General features: G+C 40.4%; 1 protein-coding gene across 2 annotated transcripts; it reads left to right on the top strand.

The window, feature by feature from the left end:
• On the top strand, positions 1–25,602 carry HMGCR (3-hydroxy-3-methylglutaryl-CoA reductase). Of its 2 annotated transcripts, none has more exons than XM_075591484.1 (20): positions 1–152; positions 6,607–6,792; positions 6,935–7,046; positions 7,212–7,299; positions 7,453–7,537; positions 8,147–8,252; positions 9,165–9,271; positions 9,603–9,722; positions 10,443–10,603; positions 11,223–11,461; positions 15,073–15,242; positions 15,776–15,967; positions 16,554–16,712; positions 18,046–18,203; positions 19,542–19,647; positions 20,035–20,205; positions 22,100–22,240; positions 22,732–22,890; positions 23,049–23,203; positions 23,899–25,602. In XM_075591484.1, exons 2-20 carry the CDS (start codon positions 6,628–6,630, stop codon positions 23,951–23,953), a joined length of 2,649 nt encoding a protein of 882 aa, XP_075447599.1. In that variant the 5' UTR covers positions 1–152; positions 6,607–6,627; the 3' UTR covers positions 23,954–25,602. The 2 variants fall into 2 exon arrangements, with proteins under 2 accessions (XP_075447599.1, XP_075447609.1); XM_075591494.1 differs by lacking the exon at positions 1–152 and adding an exon at positions 307–451.

Raw genomic sequence — 25,602 nt, 5'->3', positions numbered from 1 at the left:
CGCCCCACTCCGTTGTTCCCCCATCTATTGGTTGATCAGGTGACGCACTCGTTCACTCGCTCTGCAACGGCTGAGGAGGACGCAGTGTCGCTGCCGGGTCAGTCACAGTCCCTGCCGCACACTGGGGAGTCACCGTTTTCTGTTTTTTAAAGGTGAGTGACAGGTGATGGTGTCGGTTCTGTTATAGGGGTTTATTTTTTAAATCAGGCATTGTGCGGGACATCCTCCGGCAGAGCTGTCAGCGGGGTCCTCGGGCGCTGTGGCAGGGCAGCTGCTTCCTGTGTTCTGGGGTGAGGTCACGTGCTGGTCAGTACAGGCATGAGTGACCAGGACATCTTCACTGTGCTGGTACACACCCGCACTGCTGTCTGTGCGTGAGCTAAACACCCGCACTGCTGTCTGTGCGTGAGCTAAACACCCGCACTGCTGTCTGTGCGTGAGCTATACACAGGTAATCTCAGGGAATTTCGCTCATGATTTCTATTTGTCAGTAGCACTCACCCCTGTATTGATCTTTATATTGTACAGTGAGTCAGTGGATATCTCATTTTGTGCAGCGTACATATTCAGCACTAGATAAGAATACATTTTTTTAAAATAGCTGTGTTTTGGCCTTTAGATTGGAATCACTTTGTCTCATTTGCTTTCCATTGTCATATTTGTCTTTCCGAAAGGTCAGGAAAGTAATTGCAGCCACATCTCAACGCTGTTGTGACTCCCTGAGGATTAACTTTGGTGATAGTCACCCAATTTATGTAGTGTTTCCATTCCCTTCTCGTCCTCATATGGCATCTGAAATGCTGGTATGTGATAAATAATTGTTAATCATGTACACACCCTACCCAGGTACAACTGACGCTCAGGGATGTGAGTAATGGGTGTGACATTTCACTATGTTTATTATCTTTTTAAAGGCGTCGGGGAAGAAGAGATTTTTTTCTTTGTGTACATGTTGGTTGTTGAAATGGGATGTTGACACTTAAGCTTTAAAGATATTTTTAAAGCCCTGTATTAAAAAGATATACTAACAGAAGTGGTCCAACAACGGGTAGTTTGTTTGAAACCTCTGTATTCAGATTTTAGTTGTAGTTGTGGTGCTTGTAATGAAATACAGAGCAGAATTCTACCCACAGGGCACAGCTGTCAGGCATTGATTGAAAGGGGGGACTCTGCAGCAGATGCCTCGTAGGCTTCTTCTCTACATTATACTTTAAAGGTAGTAAGTCAACCGTACCTATCAGTTATTGTATTGTCGTGGTGAGCCTTTGTTGCAATTCTTCAGATGATGTCAGGCATACTATGCAATCCTGGGGATTGTTATGGCTTAACTCACATCTCTCTGAGTTGTAAATAGTGCCTGCAGACACCGCCAAATGTGCCCACTTCCCTTGAATGATCTAAACCTGTAGTACCTGTGGCTTTAATTTCACTAGTAGTTTGGGTTTCACAGAGGTTGTCCAAAGCCTCCCCAGTCCTTTGGTTTATTGTAGCCTTTCCATTGAGTCTGTTCCATGCATGTTACCCCTTTACTGAAGACGTTTCTCATATCTCTTGTGAGCATCAGTGTGTAACACACGCACACCTGGATTCACTAAGGTCTGATGCGGGTAATCGCACCTCAAGCCAGCGTTGTGTCAACTGTCAGATCAGGGTGCTGCGTATCAGACCGTGGGGTTCTTCACCCCATAGTTGATGTGGTTTTTTTGTTGTTGCTGTCTAAGCGGTGAGACTAATAAACCTCCTACAATTTATTTTGACGGCATCTAGTTCAGTATAAAATCTACAAACTGACCTGATAAAACAGGTGCTTCAGATGCAGCAATGCTTTGAGACTTCTGCTTTGTGCAACTTTTACTTTTCTTAAGTGATTATTCACCAAAGCTTTGAGCTGTAGCCATGAGATTTTGACAGTTTGGGACATCATGGTTTTAACAATTCTGCACGATGCTGCAACCATGGATCATTGAGTTCAGAGCAGCTTCTTCCTTAATGCATTGTAGTTTGGATTGGTGTATAGAAATTCCCATTTGTGGGAAACTGCTGAAGAAAACTGAAGCTATAAGTGCAGACTTTTATTATTTTTCGTTTTGTACAGTGCTATATGTAAGACAACAAGCACTAATTGTTTGCATGTTTTTTTTAGTACTTTCCTTTTATTTCCCTTTATTCTGAATACGTATTTCACTGTGAAATCCATCAGTAGTTTCTCTATTTCGGAAAATACAGACTTAAAATAATGCTTTTTGTGAATTTTCTCAAACGTTATTAAAACTTGACCATGATTACTGTTAAGGCTGCAAATTTTACATGCCATCTTATGTAATAACTATGCAGTGACTGTGTGTCGCTGATGATTTTATTTGAGTTTATAGTGCTATGATTAATGGCGTGGAGCACTCGTGGACTACCTTTCATTAGACTGTACCACTGCCCGGCTTCTAATGTAAAAAGCCTACCCCTTTTCTTACTATTAAATGTGTACCACCTTACTTCTTCACTGATTAGGATTTCTGCTTCACAGGAAAAGGTATAAAATTCAGCACTTTTTTAATATGGTTTCTATTGAATATTTTCAATAAAATATTATACAACTCATCCATGGTATCTGCAAACAGAAACAGATGCAGCAATGCTTTCTGTCATATTTCCCTCTGTATAGTACAACAAATGTTGAAAATGGTAAGGCAAGCATTGCATGGCTAAGGCTGCGTTTACACAGGGCGTGCTCTTGTGAAGGAGTGCGATTTGTGCTCATAGTGTTTGCGCGGCGGGGAGGCATCACAAGGCTGGTTCGCCCTCATTGGCTGAACCGCTCACGTGACGAGCGAAAAGAACAAACTCATTTGTAGCTTAAAAATTCTGCCGCACGGTTGCTCTGCATTGCTCCAGTGCGCCGCACTCATTGGCTTTCACAGATTTGTTCTCACGGCGCGCGGTGTCGCGTGCGCCCACTATAAATGCGGCCTAAGCCCGTGTGCATACTTAGCGCGACCGCGTCGAGAACAAAAGGCCGTACCTCCAAGGCAGGCCATAGAGCTCGCACAACGGCGCTCGTGAATTTAGAGCAGTCAAAATTTTTTTTATTTTGTTGCGCTACGGCCAGGTCACGTAAGCTGTTCAACCAATGAGGGCGAACCAACTCTGACATCATGGCCACGCCTCCCCATTGTGTGCGTCATAGACATTTTTACAGGCCACAGATTGCTCAAGCAACAGGCGCGTGATGCCATGCGCTCTGTCGCCCGCCCTTTCTATATCCGAGGCCTAAGTGTATTAACAGTAATTTATTGCAACTTAAATATATGAACCTAATCTTTGTAGATTTTGTTTGTGCCTTCTTGCAGTATATGGCAAAATAGCTTCTCCATGAAAGTTAGATGAGGATTGTACAACATATAGACTTCTGCAGTTCCTTTAGATTTTATAGAGACAAAATGGTGAAGTCTTTTTAGCATGCCATTGTGGGTATAACATGGTCATTTGGGAAATTCCATCTGGAGTTAAATACCTTTTTTATGTGCAAAGGAGCATGACCACCCAGGGGAAAGTTTTCTGATGTCATTTGTAAAGCAAACTGAAAGTAGGTTATGGGAAACCGGGATCCTGTGACTGGGATTTTCCAAACACTTGTGTTACTGTTTAGTGCTTGAGAGATCTGAACGTATTTAATGTACTGAGAAGTGATGAATGAAAGTTACTAATTGTTAACTGCACTTCTCACCATATTGAACCAGACAAATGTTTCTGGTACAGTTGCCCTGTTAATAGTTTAATTGGAGTTCCTAGGCTTTGCAGGCACAAAGAGTACCTGCTGCCCTAAATTGTTTAAAATCAAATTTGAAGTATCTAAAACACAGGGATATACTGAATGATACATTCTGAAGAGCTCTAGCCTGAGCTTGCAATCTCTGATCCCCTCAACATTCAGGTACCAAGTATACTTGGTTGTACAATGCTTGCTACTGTACAAGTGTGGAAAGATATTATATATATATATTACAGTGGTCGACAAATCACCAAAAAATCTACTCGCCGAACAAAAAAAATCTACTCGCCACCTAGTACCACACGTGTGCTGCTTGGGCCAATAGGAGCTCGCCACGATGTTAAATCCACTCGCCCGGGGCTTGCAAATGTATAGGTTTGTCCACTATATATATATATATATATATAGTGGTTGACAAATCACCAAAAAATCTACTCGCCACCTAGTACCAAACGTGTGCTGCTTGGGCCAATATTTACTCGCCCGGGGCGAGCAAATGTATAGGTTTGTCGAACACTGCATATACATATACATACACAGTGTTCGACAAACCTATACATTTGCAAGCCCCGGGCGAGTGGATTTAACATCGTGGCGAGCTCCTATTGGCCCAAGCAGCACACGTGTGGTACTAGGTGGCGAGTAGATCTTTTTGTTCGGCGAGTAGATTTTTTGGTGATTTGTCGACCACTGTGTGTGTGTGTGTGTATGTATGTATGTGTGTATATATATATATATATATATATATATATATATATATATATATATATATATATATATATATATATATATATATATATATACTCTCTGTCTCTCTGTCTCTCGAGCAGATTTTGTATTGGTTGCTTCCGCACAGATGATCGGTGAAAGGAATGTGGGGGGGTTGGCGGTGTCGGTGCAGAGATTACTTCCACAGATTAGTTCGTTGGCCATGTAGAGTATTGCCAGACAAGGCTGGTGCAGAGCGGCTGTAATGAAGGCAACTCCCCATATTGTAAATGCTGTATGTAAAGGTTAAAGTAGTGTCTCAATGAGTTTTGCAGAAGTGGAGTTCGGTTAAAATGCCAGTGTTCGCTCCTCTTGATCCAGGGCAAGTTGCTTTATCTCCCTGTGCCACCAAACCTAAATTGTAGTCTCTACGGGGCAGAGACTATACCTGTACAATTCTATGTACTTTACACTACTACGTATCGTGCACTATATACTGTAGTTGTGATGCGTTCTATAAAGTTATTGAACTGGTCTTCATGACAACCAAAAATTAAGAAACTTTTGTGGTTCTAAAAATTTACCTGTCCAAAAACCTTCATATTAGCTCAGCTCAAAGTATTACATCTTAAGTGAGATGATACAAAATCTAACTTGAGAAGAGCTCTAGAGTGTACATTTCAATGCATTACTTTCCTAATGCCAAAATCTATCCTTCTGAAAGGCGTAGTTTGACTTAAACACAGTTCAACAAGTTGAAGGTCCCTCTTGGTGACTGACCTAGATAAGTAAAGATAGAGATTTGGTAATGATTAGATTAAATGTATAGGTAAGGGACAGGCATAAAGTCATAATATGTATAAACCATGGGCTTTTTGTGCAGTTGACACCAACTCAGTTAATTTTAGTTGAATCCTGCAGAATTAAGGCTTTCCTAAATTTTACAATGTAACGGATTATGGTTTTAAATCCACTGTTTAGATCACTAAAAAAAAAAAAAGCTAAAGGCATCAAACTGCCAGTAATATCCTATATATGGAACGTTCCGGAATTATTTGAAGTATTGCAATGGGAAATGTAACTGTTTCCATGTTTATACCACCTTGGTAGGACTTGAACAATTCTGCACTGTGAGTACACTAAATACAATTACATTGCTGAAGATAATTGATTTAATTAAATACAATGTCAGCAATTCAAACTGCATTGACTTGATGCAGTACAGTACACATTCATAGAGAGGGATATTCATGAGGTTGGGATGCATGCCTTCATTGTTACTTAATGTTGCATCATTATGAGGTAGACTGAGTGAGAGCAGACACTCGTCCTGAACACAGTGAAAGTGAAAGTGTTCATGAACTTGTATTGTACTATCAAATTCAAGGTCTTATTATACAGATAAGGGGGAGAGAGTACAGTTCTGCTACAATTACAGAAAGTGTGCAATGTTAAGACTCGGCACTGAGCACACATTTTACGGTATGTATTTTTCATGGACAGTTCTTCTCTCTACATGTGATGTTTTATAGGCTATTTTAACATTTGTTTGTAAAAAAAATTCATAGGCTATTCAGAGATTTATATAAATATTTTTGTATTTATTCTATTAGCGTTTTGGGGATTAAATTGTATTGTCTTGTTTTTACAAATTCGAACATACAATATATTTATAATGTTTGTATTTTTTTTTTATCCGAAAGTCTCTTAAAATTTCTAATTAGAAAATATTTAGTCAAAAAATTGGATGTAATCAAGTGTGTTTGAAAAATCATGTGTTCATTTTCAAAGAGACACAGATAAATGTGGAAGAGCAACCTCCGTAATAAGCTGTTCTTTGAGTACCTAGCTTAATATTGGCATGTGTTGGGGAGAAGGTGTTTTTCTCAAGTTGGTGAACCTAATTTGCATCCCAGTGTCTGCAACGTGTGATCCAGGTCAATCTATTTTCTCAGTACTTCGAAAGCAGCAAAACTAGATTGTAAACTCTGCTAGGCAGGGATTTGCTTGTAAATTGTGTGTTTGATTCTACCTGGTTAAGTAGGAATCGGAAGTATATTAACATTATACTGTTTGAGCAGCAAGGGGGTTTCAGTGACGGTTACAACTTTTTCTCCTCGCTCTCTTCATAGGTTACCACTAAGAACGTAAAGATGCTGTCCAGATTATTTCGCATGCACGGCCAATTTGTGGCCTCTCACCCCTGGGAGGTCATTGTGGGGACTGTGACTGTCACCATCTGCATGATGTCAATGAACATGTTCACCGGGAATGACAAAATCTGTGGCTGGAACTACGAGTGCCCTAAATTTGAAGAAGTAAGATGTAATGTTTATCAAACGGTGCTCTAGGTCCAAAGGGGCTGGCACCATGGGAGTCGCATGTCAACACAGATTGATTGAACTAATCAGTTTGATCTTATTTATTGACTGACTGAAACATTTCTTTATCTTGTTACAGGATGTTTTGAGTAGTGATATTATAATCTTGACCATCACAAGATGCATTGCGATCCTTTACATATACTTTCAATTCCAGAACCTTAGGCAGCTTGGATCTAAATACATTCTAGGTACAGTATTAATATTTTGTCCAGTGTGTGTGTCTGTGTGTGTGTGTGTGTGTGTGTATCCAGTGTATGTGTTTATAATGAGCCCTTTTAAGCTATTGACATGATTTACACTGGATATTTTTAAATGGACTATCATTTAAAAACTTTTTTTTTTTATGTCTCTAGGTATTGCTGGACTTTTTACCATCTTTTCAAGCTTTGTCTTCAGCACTGTGGTCATTCACTTTCTAGATAAAGAACTGACAGGCTTGAAGTAAGTGCTAACTTTCCATCCTTAATAATGTGAATTATTTCACAGTGCCTGATTGGTGCACCAATTTCCTTCATTACATCTAAGCATGCTAATTAGGATTTGTTATCACCACAGCAGAAACCTGACACATGTTTTTGTATCTTCTTTGTGCAGTGAAGCTCTACCCTTTTTCCTGCTACTAATTGACCTCTCCAAGGCTAGTGCATTAGCCAAATTTGCTCTTAGTTCCAAGTCACAGGTGAGTACTTGAATTTTATTTATTTTTTATTTTGACTTTAAACAGAATCCAGGAGATTTAAGTCCTGAGCGACCCGTTTTGTGCTTTATTTAAGGTCAATTAACACTCAACTGATGTCAAAAATGATTTTTTTTCAGATAGAGAACTAATTTTAACTAGATTCTTACTCTTGCTACATCCATCTATTCTACTGTATACTAAAAAAGCTACATAATACATTGAATATTTAATGGAACCCATTAGGACGTCCTTTAAAGTATTTTTCACTTGATGCTCTCAATCTTGAAAAGCCTCTAATCGGTTGTTTTACTAGTTACCGGGTTATTTAATCATTTTTTTTTAATACGTTTTTCAAATTATTAAGTATTGTAGATCACCTACAGTAGGATGTCCGCCACATAATACCCTGTTCTGTACAGCAACTCAAACTCCTTTTCTACAACTGGTAGATTTCCAAATGGTGTTTTTAAGTCCTTCTGAAAATTAATGCAGGTTTTAAGATAGGATATATATATATATATATATATATATCTATCCTATCATTTTATGGTTAAGGATTATATAGTAGGGCGGCTACACAGAAGCTGTAATATTATTTCCCTCTGTCAGGATGAAGTTAGAGACAATATTGCCCGTGGCATGGCAATTCTCGGGCCTACATTCACTCTTGATGCACTTGTTGAATGCCTTGTGATTGGAGTGGGTACCATGTCAGGTCAGTAATATGAATCTTTATAAACACTAAATCACAACTATATGGTATTTTTTTTTTTTTTAGCATTATTTTGCTTTTTTTTAGCACATTTTCTGTTGGCTATAAGCAACAGTTATTCAGCTTTACAAAAACATGCAATTAAAATTATATTCAAAATGAATACAATTTCTAAACGGTTACATATAACTCTAATCAGGATTGTTGGCATGCTTACATCCTCTTCATTTCACCCCAACTAAATATCTGTATATAAGGTGTATTTTAATACAACTGAAACCAGCTTCAGCAGTTTCCATGCCAGCTCAGGTATATTCTTTTTATTTACACAGAACAACATTTATTGAAATGAACACAACACACAGAAATTATGTCCAATTATTACGTTAATCAAGTCACTCTCCTAATTTCTCCTGTTGCTTGATCTAACTCAAATTCCCTCACTGAAGAAGGCATAGCAAAATAATTTCTTCTACTTATGTTACTATTATGAGTGAATATTAATAGGCACTTTTTTTTTTTTTTTTACGGTTTGTAAATTTTTCAGGGGTATAGAAAAATAAAAAGGGGATTAGTGGGGGAATTGTGCAGTCACTTATAAAGATATCAGTATGCAAGACCATTAAACATGAGGACATTCCCATATGGGCACATTTTTTAATGGATTATAACAATACTATAACAAAGGATACGTTTTACAGCTTGATCATAACCTTACGTCATTTAACCCTTTGCAGCGTTGCAGGCCTCTGCAGCAAAGGGATTTGACTGGATTGAGCTAACTGACTTGATTGTACATGTCCCTGCAGGGTAATTCATGTTGGGCGAGAAGCCCTGGCTGGCAGTGATTCTTGTTTGTGAATCTTTCAGCTCTGCCTTTAGTCTCCACAACTTGCGTTCTCTTATTTCTTTCAGGTGTGCGTCAGCTGGAAATCATGTGCTGCTTCGGCTGCATGTCCGTCCTAGCTAATTACTTTGTCTTCATGACCTTCTTCCCAGCTTGTGTTTCCTTAGTATTGGAGGTAAGACTCGACTCTTGGGCTGCAATCAGTGCTAAAAAGAACCCCCAACAAAAACAAACATGCAGTTAACTTATTAATTCCATGTTCCTAAAAACAAAGTTATTTCATGTATACAGACTACATTATATTTATGGTTTTGCGGACTTACTGTGTAAGTTTAGCAATTGTGCTAAAAATATTGTTTTTGAGCTTGGACCCCCTAAAGAAGTCAGTTTCTCATTTTTCTGCTGGGCACTTTGTGGTTTGCTCCTGTACTGCACATGTCAGTTCCTGTCGTTCGGTGTATTCCTCTATACTGACTCCGCTGAAATGTCTTTTGGTTATTGTTCAGCTTTCCAGGGAGAGCCGGGAGGGACGTCCCATCTGGCAGCTCAGTCAGTTTGCTAGTGTGTCGGAAGAAGAAGAGGACCATAAACCAAACCCGGTCACCCAGAGGGTCAAAATGATTATGGTAAGTTTCACAAGTTTCTGTCTGCTGCCAATATTGCGATATGCCTCTGTTTTGATATGGTTATTGCTAATTACTACCATTGGCTATGTACAACAGATTACCTGATAGCAACTTTTCAGGAGCTTCTAATCTGTGGAAAGCTGCCAGACTGAGCACAAGAAGCAGTATTTTTCTACGTTGCACTGTTCCTATTCTGTTTTTATACCTTTGCATTGAACAAACTAAAGTTTTTATCGACAATGTTTTAGGAACGACGCCTTTAATTTTTTATTAGACCCTTCATCACTATATGCTCCCATAACTTGTCAATGAAAAATCTAAGGACGTGTTTACAGTGGCTGCTCACACAAAACCTGCACTGAGGTCCCAGGCGTGGCGGAGGCGGGGCCGTGACATCACGTACGCGGTTCACCCTCATTGGCTGAACCGCGCACGTGACCTGGCCGGCGCGCAGCAAAGACAAAATTGTTTGTGTTCTCAAGAATCTCGCCACTCGGGCGGGTGCTCTATGGACGGACTCATAGAGAAGAGGTTCGTTCGCGCCGCGCATGTGCGCCGTTGCGCCACTATAAACGCAGCCTAAGTTAGAAATTTATTTATTTTCCTTTTCTAGTTTCTATTTGAAGTCATGTTGGTGAATCTGCCTCAACTGAGTCACAGATTCCATCCCACCAGTGAAACCAAAGCATTAGTATTTCCCTAATATCCGGTTCTCTTCAGTCTCTAGGTCTGGTGCTTGTACATGCACACAGTCGTTGGCTAAGTGAGCCCTCGTCTCAAAACAGCACTTCTGTTGGAGACAAAGTTTCGATTGGGTTGGATGATAACATATCAAAGAGAATTGAACCTAACGTGCCTCTGTGGCAGTTTTATCTCTCTAGGTAAGTAGAACAATATTGTTGATATTTGCTAAAAAATTGTCTGTTGCGTAAAACAATGTAAATAGTACATATGAATGCTGTAGTTAATAATCATGCTGATTTTAATATTGAAGGCAAGTGACACTATAAGCACCTTATCATTGTAACAAACTGCCTCAATATACTGACTTTTTTTTTTTTAAAAGAAGCTGAATTACAGTGGCATGATTTACATTTGTCTTTCAGCTTGTACTAAACGTTGATCTAGAATAGCAAGGCTGTATGTTCTACTGGTCTGGGGGGGAGGGAATATATATATTATTATTATTATGCATTTGGTTTAGTATTGTGGCATTGCTTTAGGGGCAAAGTGATGCACAGAGTTCACTGACTCAAATTACATGCGTGGAGTTACTAAGGCGGTTACTGCAAAGTGAAGGTAGCAACAATACAGGTTTACAGTAGTGCCATTTGTTACCAGACAGGTACAGTAAATCAGGGGGAAAAGCAGCCCTTCCATTGCAACATGGAGATGCTGAAATATTAAGGGGTTTATGAAAATGTTGTCTACAGTATAATTAAACAATTATTAAACATGGCACAACAATATATTGTAACACTAATTTTCCGTATTCTACAGAATGGTCACCATGGACATTGAGCAGGTCATTACGCTTGGTCTGGCACTTCTCCTTGCCGTGAAGTACATATTCTTTGAGCAAACTGAGACAGAGTCTACCTTCTCCCTTAAGAATCCTATTACTTGTCCTGTAACTGTGCAGAAAAAGCAAGCAGACAGTTGCTACAGAAATGAGCCCGAACAGGAAAAAGCGTCCAACAAAGTCCCAGCAGTAGAAGTGTCATCTAAGGAGGATAAAGGTATATTAAATATATTGGCTCCTGTGATCGTGTAGTGCAAGGCAATTTGGTGCTGTAAAAGGGCGCTGTTTGGCATTGTATTCTATCTAACGCATGCAGTGCTATTTTGCAGGATCCCCAAGCAGTGCTAAATCTATATACAGGAGGGCCCCGGGTATACGGCGGGTTCCGTTCCAGAGGCCTGCCGTATAGTGAAAATCACCGGCGATTTTCAGTTCTGTGCATGCGCAAACCGGCATTTTCGCCGTTAAGCGCATGTGCGACCTATGCTCTGCGCGCGCAAACTACGGTATGCGTGCGCAAACTGAGGTCTGCGCATGCGCGCTGGGCGCATTTGCCCGTTCTGCGCATGCGCGACTTAGTAACCAACATGGCGGCCCCCTTCTCGGTGCCGCTGTATCAGCGGAGCGCCGAAAAGCGGAGCGCCGAGAAGCGGGGCCCTGCTGTGTATTTTTTTTAATTTTTTTGTATAGGGTTCTACTCAATCCGTTGAATATTTCCAAAGCTTTAACAATTGTGCCGAATGAAGTCTAAATCCTTTTTTACATTTTTTAACTTCTATTTTTATTAAAGTTTTCAAACATAAATGGGAGGGGAAAGGATACAAAAAAGAGTGGGGGGGAAACCATTTTGTATCAATTCTTTACACGCATCAACAATCACATTACATATTATACAAAATCTTAACAGTACATTCCGCACAGAACACTCCCAAATCAGCTCTTTCTCCGGGGGCACTCCCCTATCCGGCACCCCAGGGTTCCCAGACCCTAGGATACTTCTCAGTAGTGTGGTTCAGAAACGAGGTACATTTCTCCATTAATTGAACATCATTAACCCTTCTAATAATCTCCTGGAGGGCGGGAGTGGTTTTTTTCCACGCTGCTGCTACAGTGCATCTAGCCGCCGTTAGAATATGCAGGGTAAATTTAGATGTATAGTGGTTCACATCCTCCAGGGGTTTAGCCAAAATTGGATCTAACGGAATCTCAACATCCGTCACATCTTTTATTAACATCAGAACTGTTCTCCAATATGTCTGCATTACTGGACAATACCACCAAATATGTGCCGGGTCTCCTAGTTGTCCACATCCCCTCCAACATCTATCCGAGGTCCCCGGGAACATCTGTTTTAGTCTTTTTTGGGGGTGTAATACCAGCGTAACAACATTTTTATAAATATTCTCTTTTGTTACCATATAGATAGAGGTTTTACCTGCATTGTCCCAGATATCTTCCCAGTTCTCCCTTGTTATTTAAGTCTGGAAATCCAAAGGCCACTGATCCATATATTTGTGCACCGGGGCATTCCTGTTTTGGGGCTAAACCCTGATAAAGAGATGATATTAACCCCCTTTGATATTTTTGTTTTTGTTTTACATAGATCTTCAAATCGGGTGTTAGGGAATTCCTCCTCATAGAAACCCTGGCACCTAAAATGATGAACCTGCATATACCTAAACAGCTCAGTTTGGGGAAGGCCATGCTTTCTCATCAGCTCTTCAAATGACATTAGCTTGTCCTTTTCTATCAAATCTCCCGCCTCAGAATCCCTCTTTGTCTCCAACTTTCTAAACTCTGTCCCCGAAACTCTGGATGAAACCCCGGATTACCAAACAAAGAAGCGAGGCTAGATGAGGTCGACATAACCCTATAAAAAAATTGGGGCCATTTGCCAAAGTTTCAAAGTGCCATCTCCATTTGTCTCCCAATGCTCTTCCCTGATCCCGACCATAACAAAGAGGGCAGCCCAATTGGGTGTTTGAGTGAGCTTTCTAAGCCCACCCAAGCATATACCCCTCTCGGGGAATGCCAGTACACCATTTGTTTCATATGAGAAGCTATATAATATTTTAAAATATTTAAGACTGCCAGACCACCTCCTCATTTAGCAGCAAACATTGATCTGGCTATTCTCGGTTGTTTATGCTTCCAAATAATTTGCACATTTAGATTTTTGAAGATCTTTTATAGTTCTATATGGGAAGGTAATGGTAATGTCTGAAAATAATACAAAAGTCTAGGGAGAATATTCACCTTCACCGCAGTAATGTGCCCCAGCCGGGAGATACAGTGCGTTCCGAGCTTGCAGATCTCTTTTTACCTTAGAAAAAAAGATCAGGATAATTATATTTATATCATAAATTATAATCCCTAGTAAGATATATCCCCACATATTTCACGTGGGTCTTTTGACATTTATAATCAAAATGCCGTTTAAGAACCTCGGCCTCATTTTCAGTTAGTCAAATGTAAAACTTCCGACTTTCCCATATTACCTTTGTACCCAGACAGATCAGAGATTGGGTGAAGAGAAGGTAAATTCGGGAGGGATGTCAGTGGATTAGCTATAGTTAAAATAATATCTGCGAATAGTGACATTTTAGAGTGGTCTCTTAATCTCTGATATCTGAAACGGGATACCATGCTTTATCAAAATCTCTACTCCTCTTCTTTTGCTTGTAAAAGACAAATAGAGGGCTATAGGGTACATCCCGCTAAGTGTTTGGGGGATCCTGCTTGTAAAATGCGTCTACGTTTACTATTACTGTTCAGACCCTTAACATTCATAGATACTACCTTCAATGGAGTCTGACTAGTCATTTCCAGTATCGCGGTACTCTATTGGGAAAGTTATGCTTCAAAAATCTCGATGGTTGTAGAAAACAGAAGGGGGAACAGGGTAAAAAACAGGAGGGGGTCAATTGAGAGAAACAGCCTTTTAAGATAAGGCTGCAGTGCCTCCGCAGTCACGGACTCTGGGATGTGGCAGATTCGCACATTTTGCCTTCGCTCCCTATTTTCAAGATCATCCAGACAGCCTCTCATAGCTCTTATCTCCTCGGTAAGCCTCAGGACTTCGTCGCCTGTGTTCACTTGATTTTGCAGGGAGGCGTCCATTTTACCCTCCATGTCCGTGTTTTTTTTTAGACGGCAGATATTTCAGATTTAAATTTGAGCACCGCTTTGTCCAAAACAGACTGGAACAAAGACTGCATCTCCTTTAAGTCTTGCCTTGTGATGATGGGATCTCTGGTTTCTTCATCCTGCTCCTGCCCAGGGCTCAGTGATGCGAGCTCCAGTCCGCCCTCCGCACGCCATCTTGTTTCTTCTCCGCTGGGATCGCTGGCTGTTTATGCCCAAAGCGGGACAAACCCGGAGCTCTCGCCTTCCTATCCTTCCGGAGATACATGCCGGATGATTCCCCCGTCCTCTGCCTCTATTGCGGCCGCGTTGCGAGGTGCCGATCATGCACGGAGCTCTTTAGCAGACATGCATGCGCTGTGATGTCGCACCCTGTACGGGAGTTTTTAATGATGTAATAGTGTGTATGCATCGCGTTCAAAATCTTAATGGTCTTGCGGTAAAATGAAGATGAAATCTTGAGTTTTATTAGAACTCCTTTATGTACTATACCGAATTTCGTTCATGAAAAGATTTTGCAACTTACAATGAATCTACATTTTTTTTTCCCCACCCATATGGCTTATAGAAAACTACTACTACTATGTTTGTTTTAATACAAAAAACAAGGACAAGTTAAATGTATGTTTTCTGATTAGGGAGTCCCTTTTTAACAAAGTCAATATTTATTTTTTATTTTTTCAGAGGCAGTTATAAAACCATTACCCCTGGAGAGCTCGTCAAAGGCTAATTTTGTATTGGGGCATTGCTCACCCTTGGACTCCTTATCCGATGAAGACAAGGAGAGCAAGTTTGATTTACCAGAGGAACCCCGTCCCATTGGTGATTGTGTCCTCATACTCAAGAATCCAGATGTAAGAAAAAGGCAGCAGCATGGTTAGACCATTATTGGGGGGTGGGTGGGGGTCATTGTTACAATGCAAGCGAATACATTTGGTTACATTTAATCATTCATATCCTTCACAGAATCCCCAATTAGCACCAGGGGTTTTGGTTAGTTGGGGTGCAGAAACATGTTGAAAATGGTAAAATAAAGCGTTTGGATATTTTTGTTCACAGCACAACCGTATTCCCACAAATGATGATAGTATTTCTGCACTGTTAAGCTGTACTCAGTGCATGAAGAATAACTTATGAATTGATCACTTTTTGTTTTATTATTTTTAACATTATCCTTTGGAGAATTAAACCAGACCATTTTGTGTGAAAAGCTAACCAATACTACATACAGTATGTAAACTTAATGCGTCCCCGTGTTTTTTAATCCCTTTGGCATTCTTAAAAACCTGGCACAGCTGGGGGGTTTCTAAGGAAAGTGTTTTATGGTGCAATGCATTTAAAAATGAAATCGGATACTTCAACATAGACGTTTCTCTGTTCCCCACAGAAAGGCGCTCAATACCTGAGTGATGCAGAAGTCATCAGGCTTGTCAATGCTAAACACATTCCTGCCTACAAACTAGAAACCATGATGGAGTCACCGGAGAGAGGAATAGCCATTCGCAGGCAAATGTTATCCCACAAACTGCCCCAATCTGCCCTGCAAAAGTTACCTTACAAGAATTACAACTATTCTTTGGTAGGTTAATGCCATACGTCATGGACTCTATACCACTTTGTAGTAGAGAGAGAGGGACTTGGCCTAAACTAGGGAGGGGTCTTATCCAAAATGTGTACCCCACCCATAATGAATGAGGTATAATTGCTGACGAAGTTCCCGCTGCAGAACTACAACCCCCCCTTTTTTTCTCTACTTATCTGTGAGTACCTCATATTGGACCCTAGCAATGCCACAATCAGTATCACATTTAATGCAAAATGTTGAGTGGTGGGGTAACCAACAATGCGTTGTTCTTTATATATTCAAATATGTAAAGTCCTCCTTTTTTAAGGGTTGTTTCTCAGTCACAACTCGGGCCAAAGTGCAACAATCCAAGTCTTGCACAAAGCCCCAGTGTAAAATAATAAACGGCAAATTTTGTGTGACGATCTTAACCATGATGTTCTTCACAGGGGTCTTAACAATGCATTGTAAATCAATACTATTAATTTCCCTCATGCGAGAATGTGCAATCCTGTTATTTCCTTAGGTTCTGTAATGTTGCAGCTCCTACAGCATTCCCATTACAGGCTTCAGAATAATCCCTTTCTCCTTTCCCCTTCAGGTAATGGGTGCTTGCTGTGAGAATGTCATTGGGTACATGCCCATCCCTGTAGGTGTTGCAGGCCCTCTTCTCCTGGACAACAAAGAATTCCAAGTGCCCATGGCAACAACAGAAGGCTGTCTTGTGGCGAGCACAAACAGGGGCTGCAGAGCCATACAGGTACGTTTCATTCAGGAAGGTAACCTCTCTGATACCATATTTGTTTTACCTTTTGCAAACCACTCTTGATCCAGTATCTGTGCTAAAATGCACCCTGATCTACTGAAAATACAAGTAGCTTTAGTCGTATCTGTATGTATTTTAGAGGATGCGTAAGTGATGAGTCATAATTGGCATCACAAAACACAAGCGCAATGCAGGGAGGTACACGACGCATCACTCAAAGCTTAGTCATGCACAGAGTGCTTTATATTGCATTTCTTTTTAATTGCCCCAACCTTTCTGGTTGCATACATAAGTGCTAAGGGTATTTCCCAACACATTGCAAGACTAGTCTTAGCAATGATTTTAAAGTATAGGATTACTATTGGCCACTAGTATTATTGTCCCCTGCATGAAATACATTTTTAAAACGTACGCCCATCCTTCTGGATTTAATCAGTTCCTATATTATAGAGGAGATCTGATTTATCAGAATACCATTTTTTTTGTTAGTTTCCTGCAAAATTCCCTTATTAAAATGGAGCCAGTTTGTGATGCGCCAAAGTATTGCACTGTACTAGATTAGGTTTGAAAAAAAGACGTCCATGGAGTTTAACCTTGATTAAATTGTAATGGGTGAGATGCACATCTTATATTTATTGGTATATTGATCCAGAGAGGCAAAAAAAAAAAAAACCCAGTGAAACATTTGCCAATTATGTCTCAAGTGGGATAAAAAGTCCTTGAATATTAAAAATAAGTCTGACTATGGCTGGACCTCGGCTCCCTAAGGCCGCGACTATAGTAACCCCGCGCCTCGAACAATAGGCTGTACCTGTGAGGCAGGCCATAGAGCGCACTATGAAGCGCGACCGCGTGCGCAATTCCCGAGCAGACAAACAAATTTGTGTTTGTCGCGCGACGGCCGGGTCACGTGCGCCGTTCATAAAGAGGTGCATTATTGACCTTCCTTTTTCAAGTCTCCTTTTTAAAATTAAGTATTTTGTTGATCCCATGTAAAACTGGTTTTGATCAATTATTTCAAATGAGACCCTATTAAGAGATAGCTACTTCCCTAATGTTTCTCTCGCTTGAATATTGGATATTACTTCTAGATTGGTAATTACCAGATCCAGTATTAACCTTCCTAGTTGGTTCCTCAATTTGGGATCCTGTAATTTTCTTTCAACCAACACAAAAAAAACCAGTTTCCTCTATAGATGTCCTGCTAATACACGTTTAGTTAGCACGGCAGCTACATTAATCTTTTGTGAGACAGTTATCATGCTGCCAAGGCTTATGTTACGCACACTAAAGGTGGATCTTCCCTCACGCAATGTAAATGTTTCAGCTGGGAGGAGGCGCACACAGTCGTGTGCTGGCTGATGGGATGACCCGCGGACCAGTCGTCAGGTTGCCCACTGCTTGCGAGGCTGCGGAAGTGAAGAACTGGCTGGACAGCCCTGAGGGCTTTAAAGTCATAAAAGAAGCCTTTGATAGCACCAGCAGGTATGCTTTCTTAGTAATGAACTTGTTCTGGGGACTATCTATCTTGGCAAAGCAAGTTTTAAATAATTCTCAAAGAAACCAAAGCGGTGAAATATTTGCTTTAAACTTTGGCTTCGTTTAAAGCAGCAGTCTAGGCTGTTTCCCCCCGCCCCCCACCCCCCTTTTAATATGTGCATCAATACAATCCACACAATAAGTAATTAGCTAAGTTGCCAATGGATCCCTTCTCCTGTGATTTTATCGGCGAATATTTGGCTCGGGGGTTCACTAAATGGCTGCAGAGGAGTATTCTGCAGTCGGTGGAATGCATTGGCATATTAATATGACAAAGTTCTGTGGGGAAGATCATGTGACCAGGCAGTCACTAGATACAACTGGTGCACTGCTATAGAGGGCAGGGCTCAAAAAGGGGTGTGCCAGACAGAGCCTGTTTCAAAAGAGGAAGGAGATTGTAAATGGTTGCTATAGAAACCAAAAATGCTTGTTACATTCTAATACATTAAAAATGTCATTTAGAGTTGTTTAAAAAGAAATGCTGCAAGTGTTTTCTCATAGCACAGAACTGATTTACTAAAAAAAAAACACGTATGATATTGCTTGGTCTGCAGCTTTAAGGAAGCCAATTATGTTAGAGCAACAGAACAGGCTCATTGCGTTGTAAAAATGATTTCTTTTTAAATTACAGGTTTGAAGCAGGGGGTCTCCGGAGCTGACCTGTGTTTATTTCAGCTCCTTGGACCCCCTGTTTCCAGAGATATTTGCCTCCGTAGGGAGTGCCCGTATCCCTGTGAAGTTTTAAATGTCCCGGTCACGTCGGCCAATAGGAAGCCGCAATTTATGACCTCACGGCTTCCTACTGGCCCGCGTGATGCAGGACATTTTTAAAGCCGCCATTATGTTAGGCACACAGTTTCTGACTGCAGAGATACCAGCACCTCTACTGAGGTAAGTTTCTCTGGAAGCAGGGGGTCCTCAGAGCTGAAATGAACACAATTCCGCTCTGGAGAGTCCCTGCTTCAATCCTGTAATAAACTTATTTTAATTTTTTTAACACCTTGCAGCATCTTCTGCTGCTTTAAATCCTTCACAAAAGGTTGCTTTTTTTGCTGGCAATGTGGGATTGCACCCTTTGTGAAGGCTTTACTTGCCCACAACCCAATTTGAGTTTATTCACAAGTCTTGTGTTAATATAATTTGTTAGCTATGTAAGTTGTTACAAAGCATAACAACACTTTGTTCAACATTTTGTTGCACTTACAAGATAAGTCACCCCCTCTGCTGGTTACTGCAACTAAAATGTCCAAAAAACGTTATTTTTTCAAATGTATTTACTGTTAGATTTGCTCGACTTGGGAGACTTCAGTCCTGCATCGCTGGCCGGAACCTGTACATCCGTTTCCAGTCCAAAACAGGGGATGCCATGGGAATGAACATGATCTCCAAGGTAAATCAACTAGTTTAAGATAGGCACCAATTTATTTATGAGCTGAATTGTCGTTGAAGTACCATTTAACCCAACGGGTTTGGCAGTAAACGGGATCAAGTTGTAGTCCAGTACCTGCTTTTTAAAAAAAAATGTAAATCTATAAAAAAAAAAAATTGGGACAAAGCTTTCCTGGCAATTTTAGATAGAAATATACATTTCATCATATGAGCCTTGAAGGGACAACGATTTACTCATTTTATGCGAATAATAAAATAATATACCACAAGTGTAAGGGCACACGCGGTGAAAGAGGCGGCTTGTATATTGAGTAATTCTGTTCATACAACAAGTTGATTTGGAGCGAAGTTTTATTTTTTCAATTATTACCATGTCTCCTTGTAATAGGGTACTGAACAGGCGCTCTCTATATTGCAAGAAGAGTTTCCTAACCTTCACCTTTTGGCTGTAAGTGGCAACTATTGTACTGACAAGAAGCCGGCTGCTATCAATTGGATAGAGGGTAGAGGCAAGTCTGTGGTTTGTGAAGCAATTATTCCAGCCAAAGTTGTGCGAGAGGTAAGGAGCAAAGGCCAAATATTATATATGTTTATTAAGTATATACAGCGACGCAGAGCAATACAATCCAGACCCCTCCTGCAGGAAACTGATTTCGTTGGATACAACCAAAAAATCTAAATGTAATAACAAAACTTTAGTACATATCAAGTAGGGTTATTGAAGGAAAACATTCTTGTAGCTTTCAGTTTAATCTAAAATACATTTTTGTAGCATCACTTCATGCCATTATTAAACACAAAGCATTGTGGTTTCTGCATTGTACAGTTTTATTGTAGTTTAACGATCAAGGACACATTTGTCCTGTAGAGGTGTAAATCAATGGCGGGTTGTGATGCCTTTTAATGAGTCAATATTCTACTTTTTCATGGATGAGAATAAATGAGAGCACACACATTTAAAAAAAATATTATAGTAATAATACTTTTTAATTACTGTTTATACTTGCAATACAGTGATATATGGTTTAGTCGTTTCATATTAAAGGTTATGTTTTGAATTAGGTGGTGTGCAATTAAGTGAATTGTTTGAGTGCACATTTTTGTTTTGCCTATTCACTCCTAAATCACAATTTTTGCTCCCACCTGTATCACTAGGATTACAAATCCACTATCCTGGTCATTGAGTTGACCATTAAACACACACACCCTCCCTTTTTTCAGAATAAATGAGGCCCTGTCATTTTATGTATAAAACCTTGCATTAAAATACATCAAAATCCTGCATTCAATCAACCGTTTTACTGTTCATTGGAGAGATCACTGTGTTCAATTCTAGCGATATCGTCCTTTTAAATGGTAGTTAAAAAATGTAAATCTATAAAAAAAAAAAAAATTGGGACAAAGCTTTCCTGGCAAATTGGAATGTTTTTCAGCCAATCAGCTTTCAGGTTTCATTCACAGAGTGAAATTTGCACTTAGACAGGGGAGGTGATTGGACAGAAGCCACCAGCAAGGCACTGACTCCTCCCCCACCCTGTCTGCAGAGATCTCCGCACAGGAGAGTGAAGGGGAAGGGTTTGTGTGTCGAGTGTGTTTTGTGGGTGTAAAGGGGGCAGCAGAGTCTTGTTGGTGTGTTTCTGCTGTGTGCGTTTTGTTCTTGTAGAGGGGGGCTGTAGTGTGTGTGGCTTCAGTGTGTGTTTTGTTGGTGGAGGAGGGGTGCAGAGTGTTTTGTTGGTGTGTCTCTGCAGTGTGTGTTTTTTGTAGGTGCAGAGGGGGGGCTGCAGTGTGTGGTTTGTGGGTGGAGGAGGGGTGCAGGGTGTTTGTGTGTGTGTGTGTGTGTGTCTGCAGTGTGTGGGTTTACATGGGGGCTGCAGTGGGTGTAGAGGGGGGCTGCTGGTGTGTGTTTTATGGATGTAGAGGGGGCAGCAGTCTGTTTTGTGCGTGTGTGTGTGTCTGTGTGTCTGCGTGTGTGTGTACAATTTACTTTGAATAAACTTGCAGTAAAAGCATAAGAATGTAGACAATCATGCTGATAAAAATCAATGACTACAAAAATGTATCTTTTTTATGAAAAATTAAAAATAAGCCTAAATTTAGCCTATAATGGTAATAATCCCCTCAGAACAGAGCATTACTGGCCAATAATGCCCTGGCTGGGTTAAAGTCCCTCGGCTTCGCCTCAGGCCTTCAATTCTTCCAGCCAGGGCATTATTGGCCAGTAATGCCCTGTTCTTCAGGGATTATTACTTAATTAAGAAGTTACTTGTTTCTCAAAAAATGTCAGGTGCAGCTCTGAAGATCTAATTTCGTAAACTATTTATTAACTAACAAAATTAAATCCAATAGATCATTTCTAATAGGTTACTGTAGAGTGTAAAATGTACAGTGTATGTTTAATTAAATGTTACAAAAATGTACTTTGTTATAAATGTACATTGCTCGTGTATCTCTAGGTACTGAAAACATCCACGGAAGTTTTGGTCGATGTGAATATAAACAAGAATTTAGTTGGTTCTGCAATGGCTGGGAGCATTGGAGGCTTCAATGCACATGCAGCAAATATTGTGACTGCAATATACATCGCTTGTGGACAGGTTAGTTAATCGTGATCCAAGTACTGTATTGAATACCAACATTTGTATATTAGGCTCTTAATATTTGAATGTACGACTACATGGAGAGTGTGCCAAACGGCTCGTAATCTACTTTGATACTTAAGATATAATGGTGGGGGTTACTCATTAAGGCTTCAGCTTCTGTATTGCCGAATGGGGCACTATCGCACGAAAGCTCCCATTAACTTCGATGCTTAATCAATAGCTAACCCCCCCACCCCCTTTCTACTCCCAGTTGACCAAGATCGGTCCATTTTATCCCGGGTCTCATGCACCCAAAAAGAGACAGGGCTAATTTGCAAAGGGCACTCGAAAAATAAACCTTCTCATAGTTCTTATGAGCTCTCCACTTCAACAGCCAAGTGTCTAGGCTGATGCATGTTGAGCAGTATTGATGGTTGTAAAATATATCCTGTTTTTGTGTTTCCCTACTATAATTCTATTTTGGTGTTTGCGTTTTGCTTACTTAGGATGCTGCGCAGAATATCGGGAGCTCTAACTGCATCACACTAATGGAGGCAACAGGTCCCATGCATGAAGATCTGTACATCAGCTGCACAATGCCCTCTATAGAGGTTGGCACTGTGGGAGGTGGAACCAACCTGGCCCCCCAACAGGCTTGCTTAAAGGTATATTCATCAGTTATTCATAAAGGTAGTTTACCTACTATATTGTATAATCTTCACATTAAGGCCTGGTATTTTCAGTCAATCATAAGACAGAAACGCATATAAAACAGAATTTATTAGCATTTATTCATTTATTTATTTTTCTCTTTTGTCAACAGATGCTGGGGATCCAAGGAGCCAGCATAGACAGTCCTGGTACAAATGCTCGTCAGCTTGCGCAGATTGTTTGTGGCACAGTAATGGCAGGGGAACTCTCTCTGATGGCAGCCCTAGCAGCTGGACATCTAGTCAAAAGCCACATGGTCCACAACAGGTAAGACAATAATACATGTGTAGGTTTACATGGATCATTGCATGTTCTAAAACAACTGTATTTCCTATCAGGATATGATCCTCTGAATAACTAAAATTGCATAGACCTTAGCCAAGGTAGCCAGGTTTTTGGCAACATCTGGAAGGACTTAATCTTGAACTCCGCAGTCAGACTGGGTTATATATCCAGGACGATCTCTCACCTGGGCTAAAGAAGTAGCTCTTACTAGAGCACTGCCTTTGAAGTCATGGAATCTGGATAGAATCCAAGTGTCACTTGACCGTATGGTTTTGGGCAAGTCACCTTCTCTACCCGTATCGCTGTACAAATGTTCGATTTATACGATCTTTAGGGCAGGGATTTATTGTGCTTGCAAAGTTCTATGTACAGAACAATTCTAACAATAGTTTGTGCTTACTCAACCATTATGTTGCTATTTTGGAAATCTCGTATCTTTCAGGGCTAAACTTCAAATCACAGAGATTTGGGAATTTCATTTGTCCTGTCTACTATATATTTTAATAGAGGGCATAAAAATAGCTTAAAAAAAAATCTGCAAATATTACTTAAATGTTGACTTGCTCATGTGTTCTTTATGCACTGCCAGGCAACATTGTAACATACTGTAAATTAGTTTACATTTAATACTTGAGTGACCTTCATCCTCCCCCCCCCCCCCCCTTCTTATCATTCAGGTCAAAGATCAACCTTCAAGACCTCCCAGGAACATGCACAAAGAAAGCTGCCTGATTGCCCAAGTGAAGTCATGATTTTAAAAAAAGAAAAAAAATCCAGAATCCTACACGTAACAGAAACATACAGCAAAGTTGTGTATCTTTAACGGAAAACGGTTCTCTGGAATACAGTGCTTTATTACAAACATGTTGGAAGGTGAATCGGCAAAAGATTGCATGGGCAGCTTCCACCAGTGTTGCCCAGCTGGAACATGGCTCACAAACTGAAGGCCTACAGAACTGACAGATTGGGCTGTGAAAGTCCTGTTGATGAACCTCCTAAAGGGCCCACTGTGATAAAGCAATGCGTTGGTGGCTCCTCTGACGGTGTAAGGGTTAAGAAAGTCCACTAAAAATTTAGCTCGTTACTTTTCCTTTGTTGCAAAAAACAGATTGGATAATGCTTCAGCCAGTTAACTTTAAAGCTACACTGCAGTTTTGTTTAAAGAATGTTTATTTAATGTTGGACATTGTAATCTACCTCCATTTTAGAAAAATAAAATGTAATTTATTTCTCATAGATTTAACTTGGGTTCCAGTCTGTGAAATGGCAAGCTTTTAATTAAGAATATTTGGATATATGTAAAAAATAAACCCTAGTTATATACAAATAAAAGGACATCACATGGGCTTCTACTTTCAAACTACTGTACTATATGCATCTAGTTACTGTATAATAATAGCATGTCCCAGAACTTTGCTAGTGTAAATTCAACGCAAAAATTAGAAACACATTTGGTAAGCAGGGCTGGTGGTAACATTAGGCGGCAAAATTTGGGGGCGCCAGATTTCTAACTGCAGGGGGATTTCCCAGAGCAGGGGAAGAGCTGAGCGGTTTCCTCCATCCTGTTTGGCGGCATTACCCAGCAGCAGCAGTCTAGTGGCGGAGCCAGGCAGAGGAGGACAGGGTGTGGACGAGTGTGTTTCTGCTCTGGTGTGTGTGTGTGTCTCAGTCACTGTATTCTGCTGTGTGTGTCAGGGTCGGGGGTGGGCAATGAGGGCAAGAGAGTATAAATGTTAAAAAATAATCTATTGGGTATAACATTTCCATTTTTCAGTTAGAAGAAAATGTGAAAGTGATGCGTGCGCGCAAGCTGAAGGCTGGCCTTGGCACCAATTGCCCATGCACCACCCCCGAGTGCCACTCCATAACACACCTTCCATCCTGGATGCAAGGGGTAATATTTTACTTTGACGTCTTATGGAGTAGCACAGCTTGGTCGATCTGGGCCCTGCCCTCTTTGCTGCCAAACGACCGGGAGCACAATGTTTGTCTTCATGCTGTCGTAGCAGGAACGGGTTTAAATTGCCAAAGGGCTTTCTCATTTCCCTATATTACCGTCATAAATTCATATATTTGTCATCAACAAACTCTACCACGATGCCTACCAACAGTATTGTGGAAATGTTAAAAAAACAAAAAACAAAGACTGATCAATTTTTTAATGTATTTTATTTAATTTGTTTTTAATGTCTGCCATTTGTAATACAGTACTGTTTTTAAACCTTTTTTGTCTGTATAATCCTAACCGTCCATGGTAGGAATTTTAAATCAGTTCAGGCAGGCGACGCGCACCTTGTAGCAATGTTTGAAACTACCAGGATTATGGCGGCTGTATCACCTTCACGGTAAAGTCCTCCATGAATAAAGCACCTATTTCCGTT

Source organism: Ascaphus truei, chromosome 1 (assembly GCF_040206685.1).
Source record: "Ascaphus truei isolate aAscTru1 chromosome 1, aAscTru1.hap1, whole genome shotgun sequence".
NCBI lineage: Eukaryota > Metazoa > Chordata > Amphibia > Anura > Ascaphidae > Ascaphus > Ascaphus truei.
This window is presented reverse-complemented; position numbering and strand designations above follow the sequence as displayed.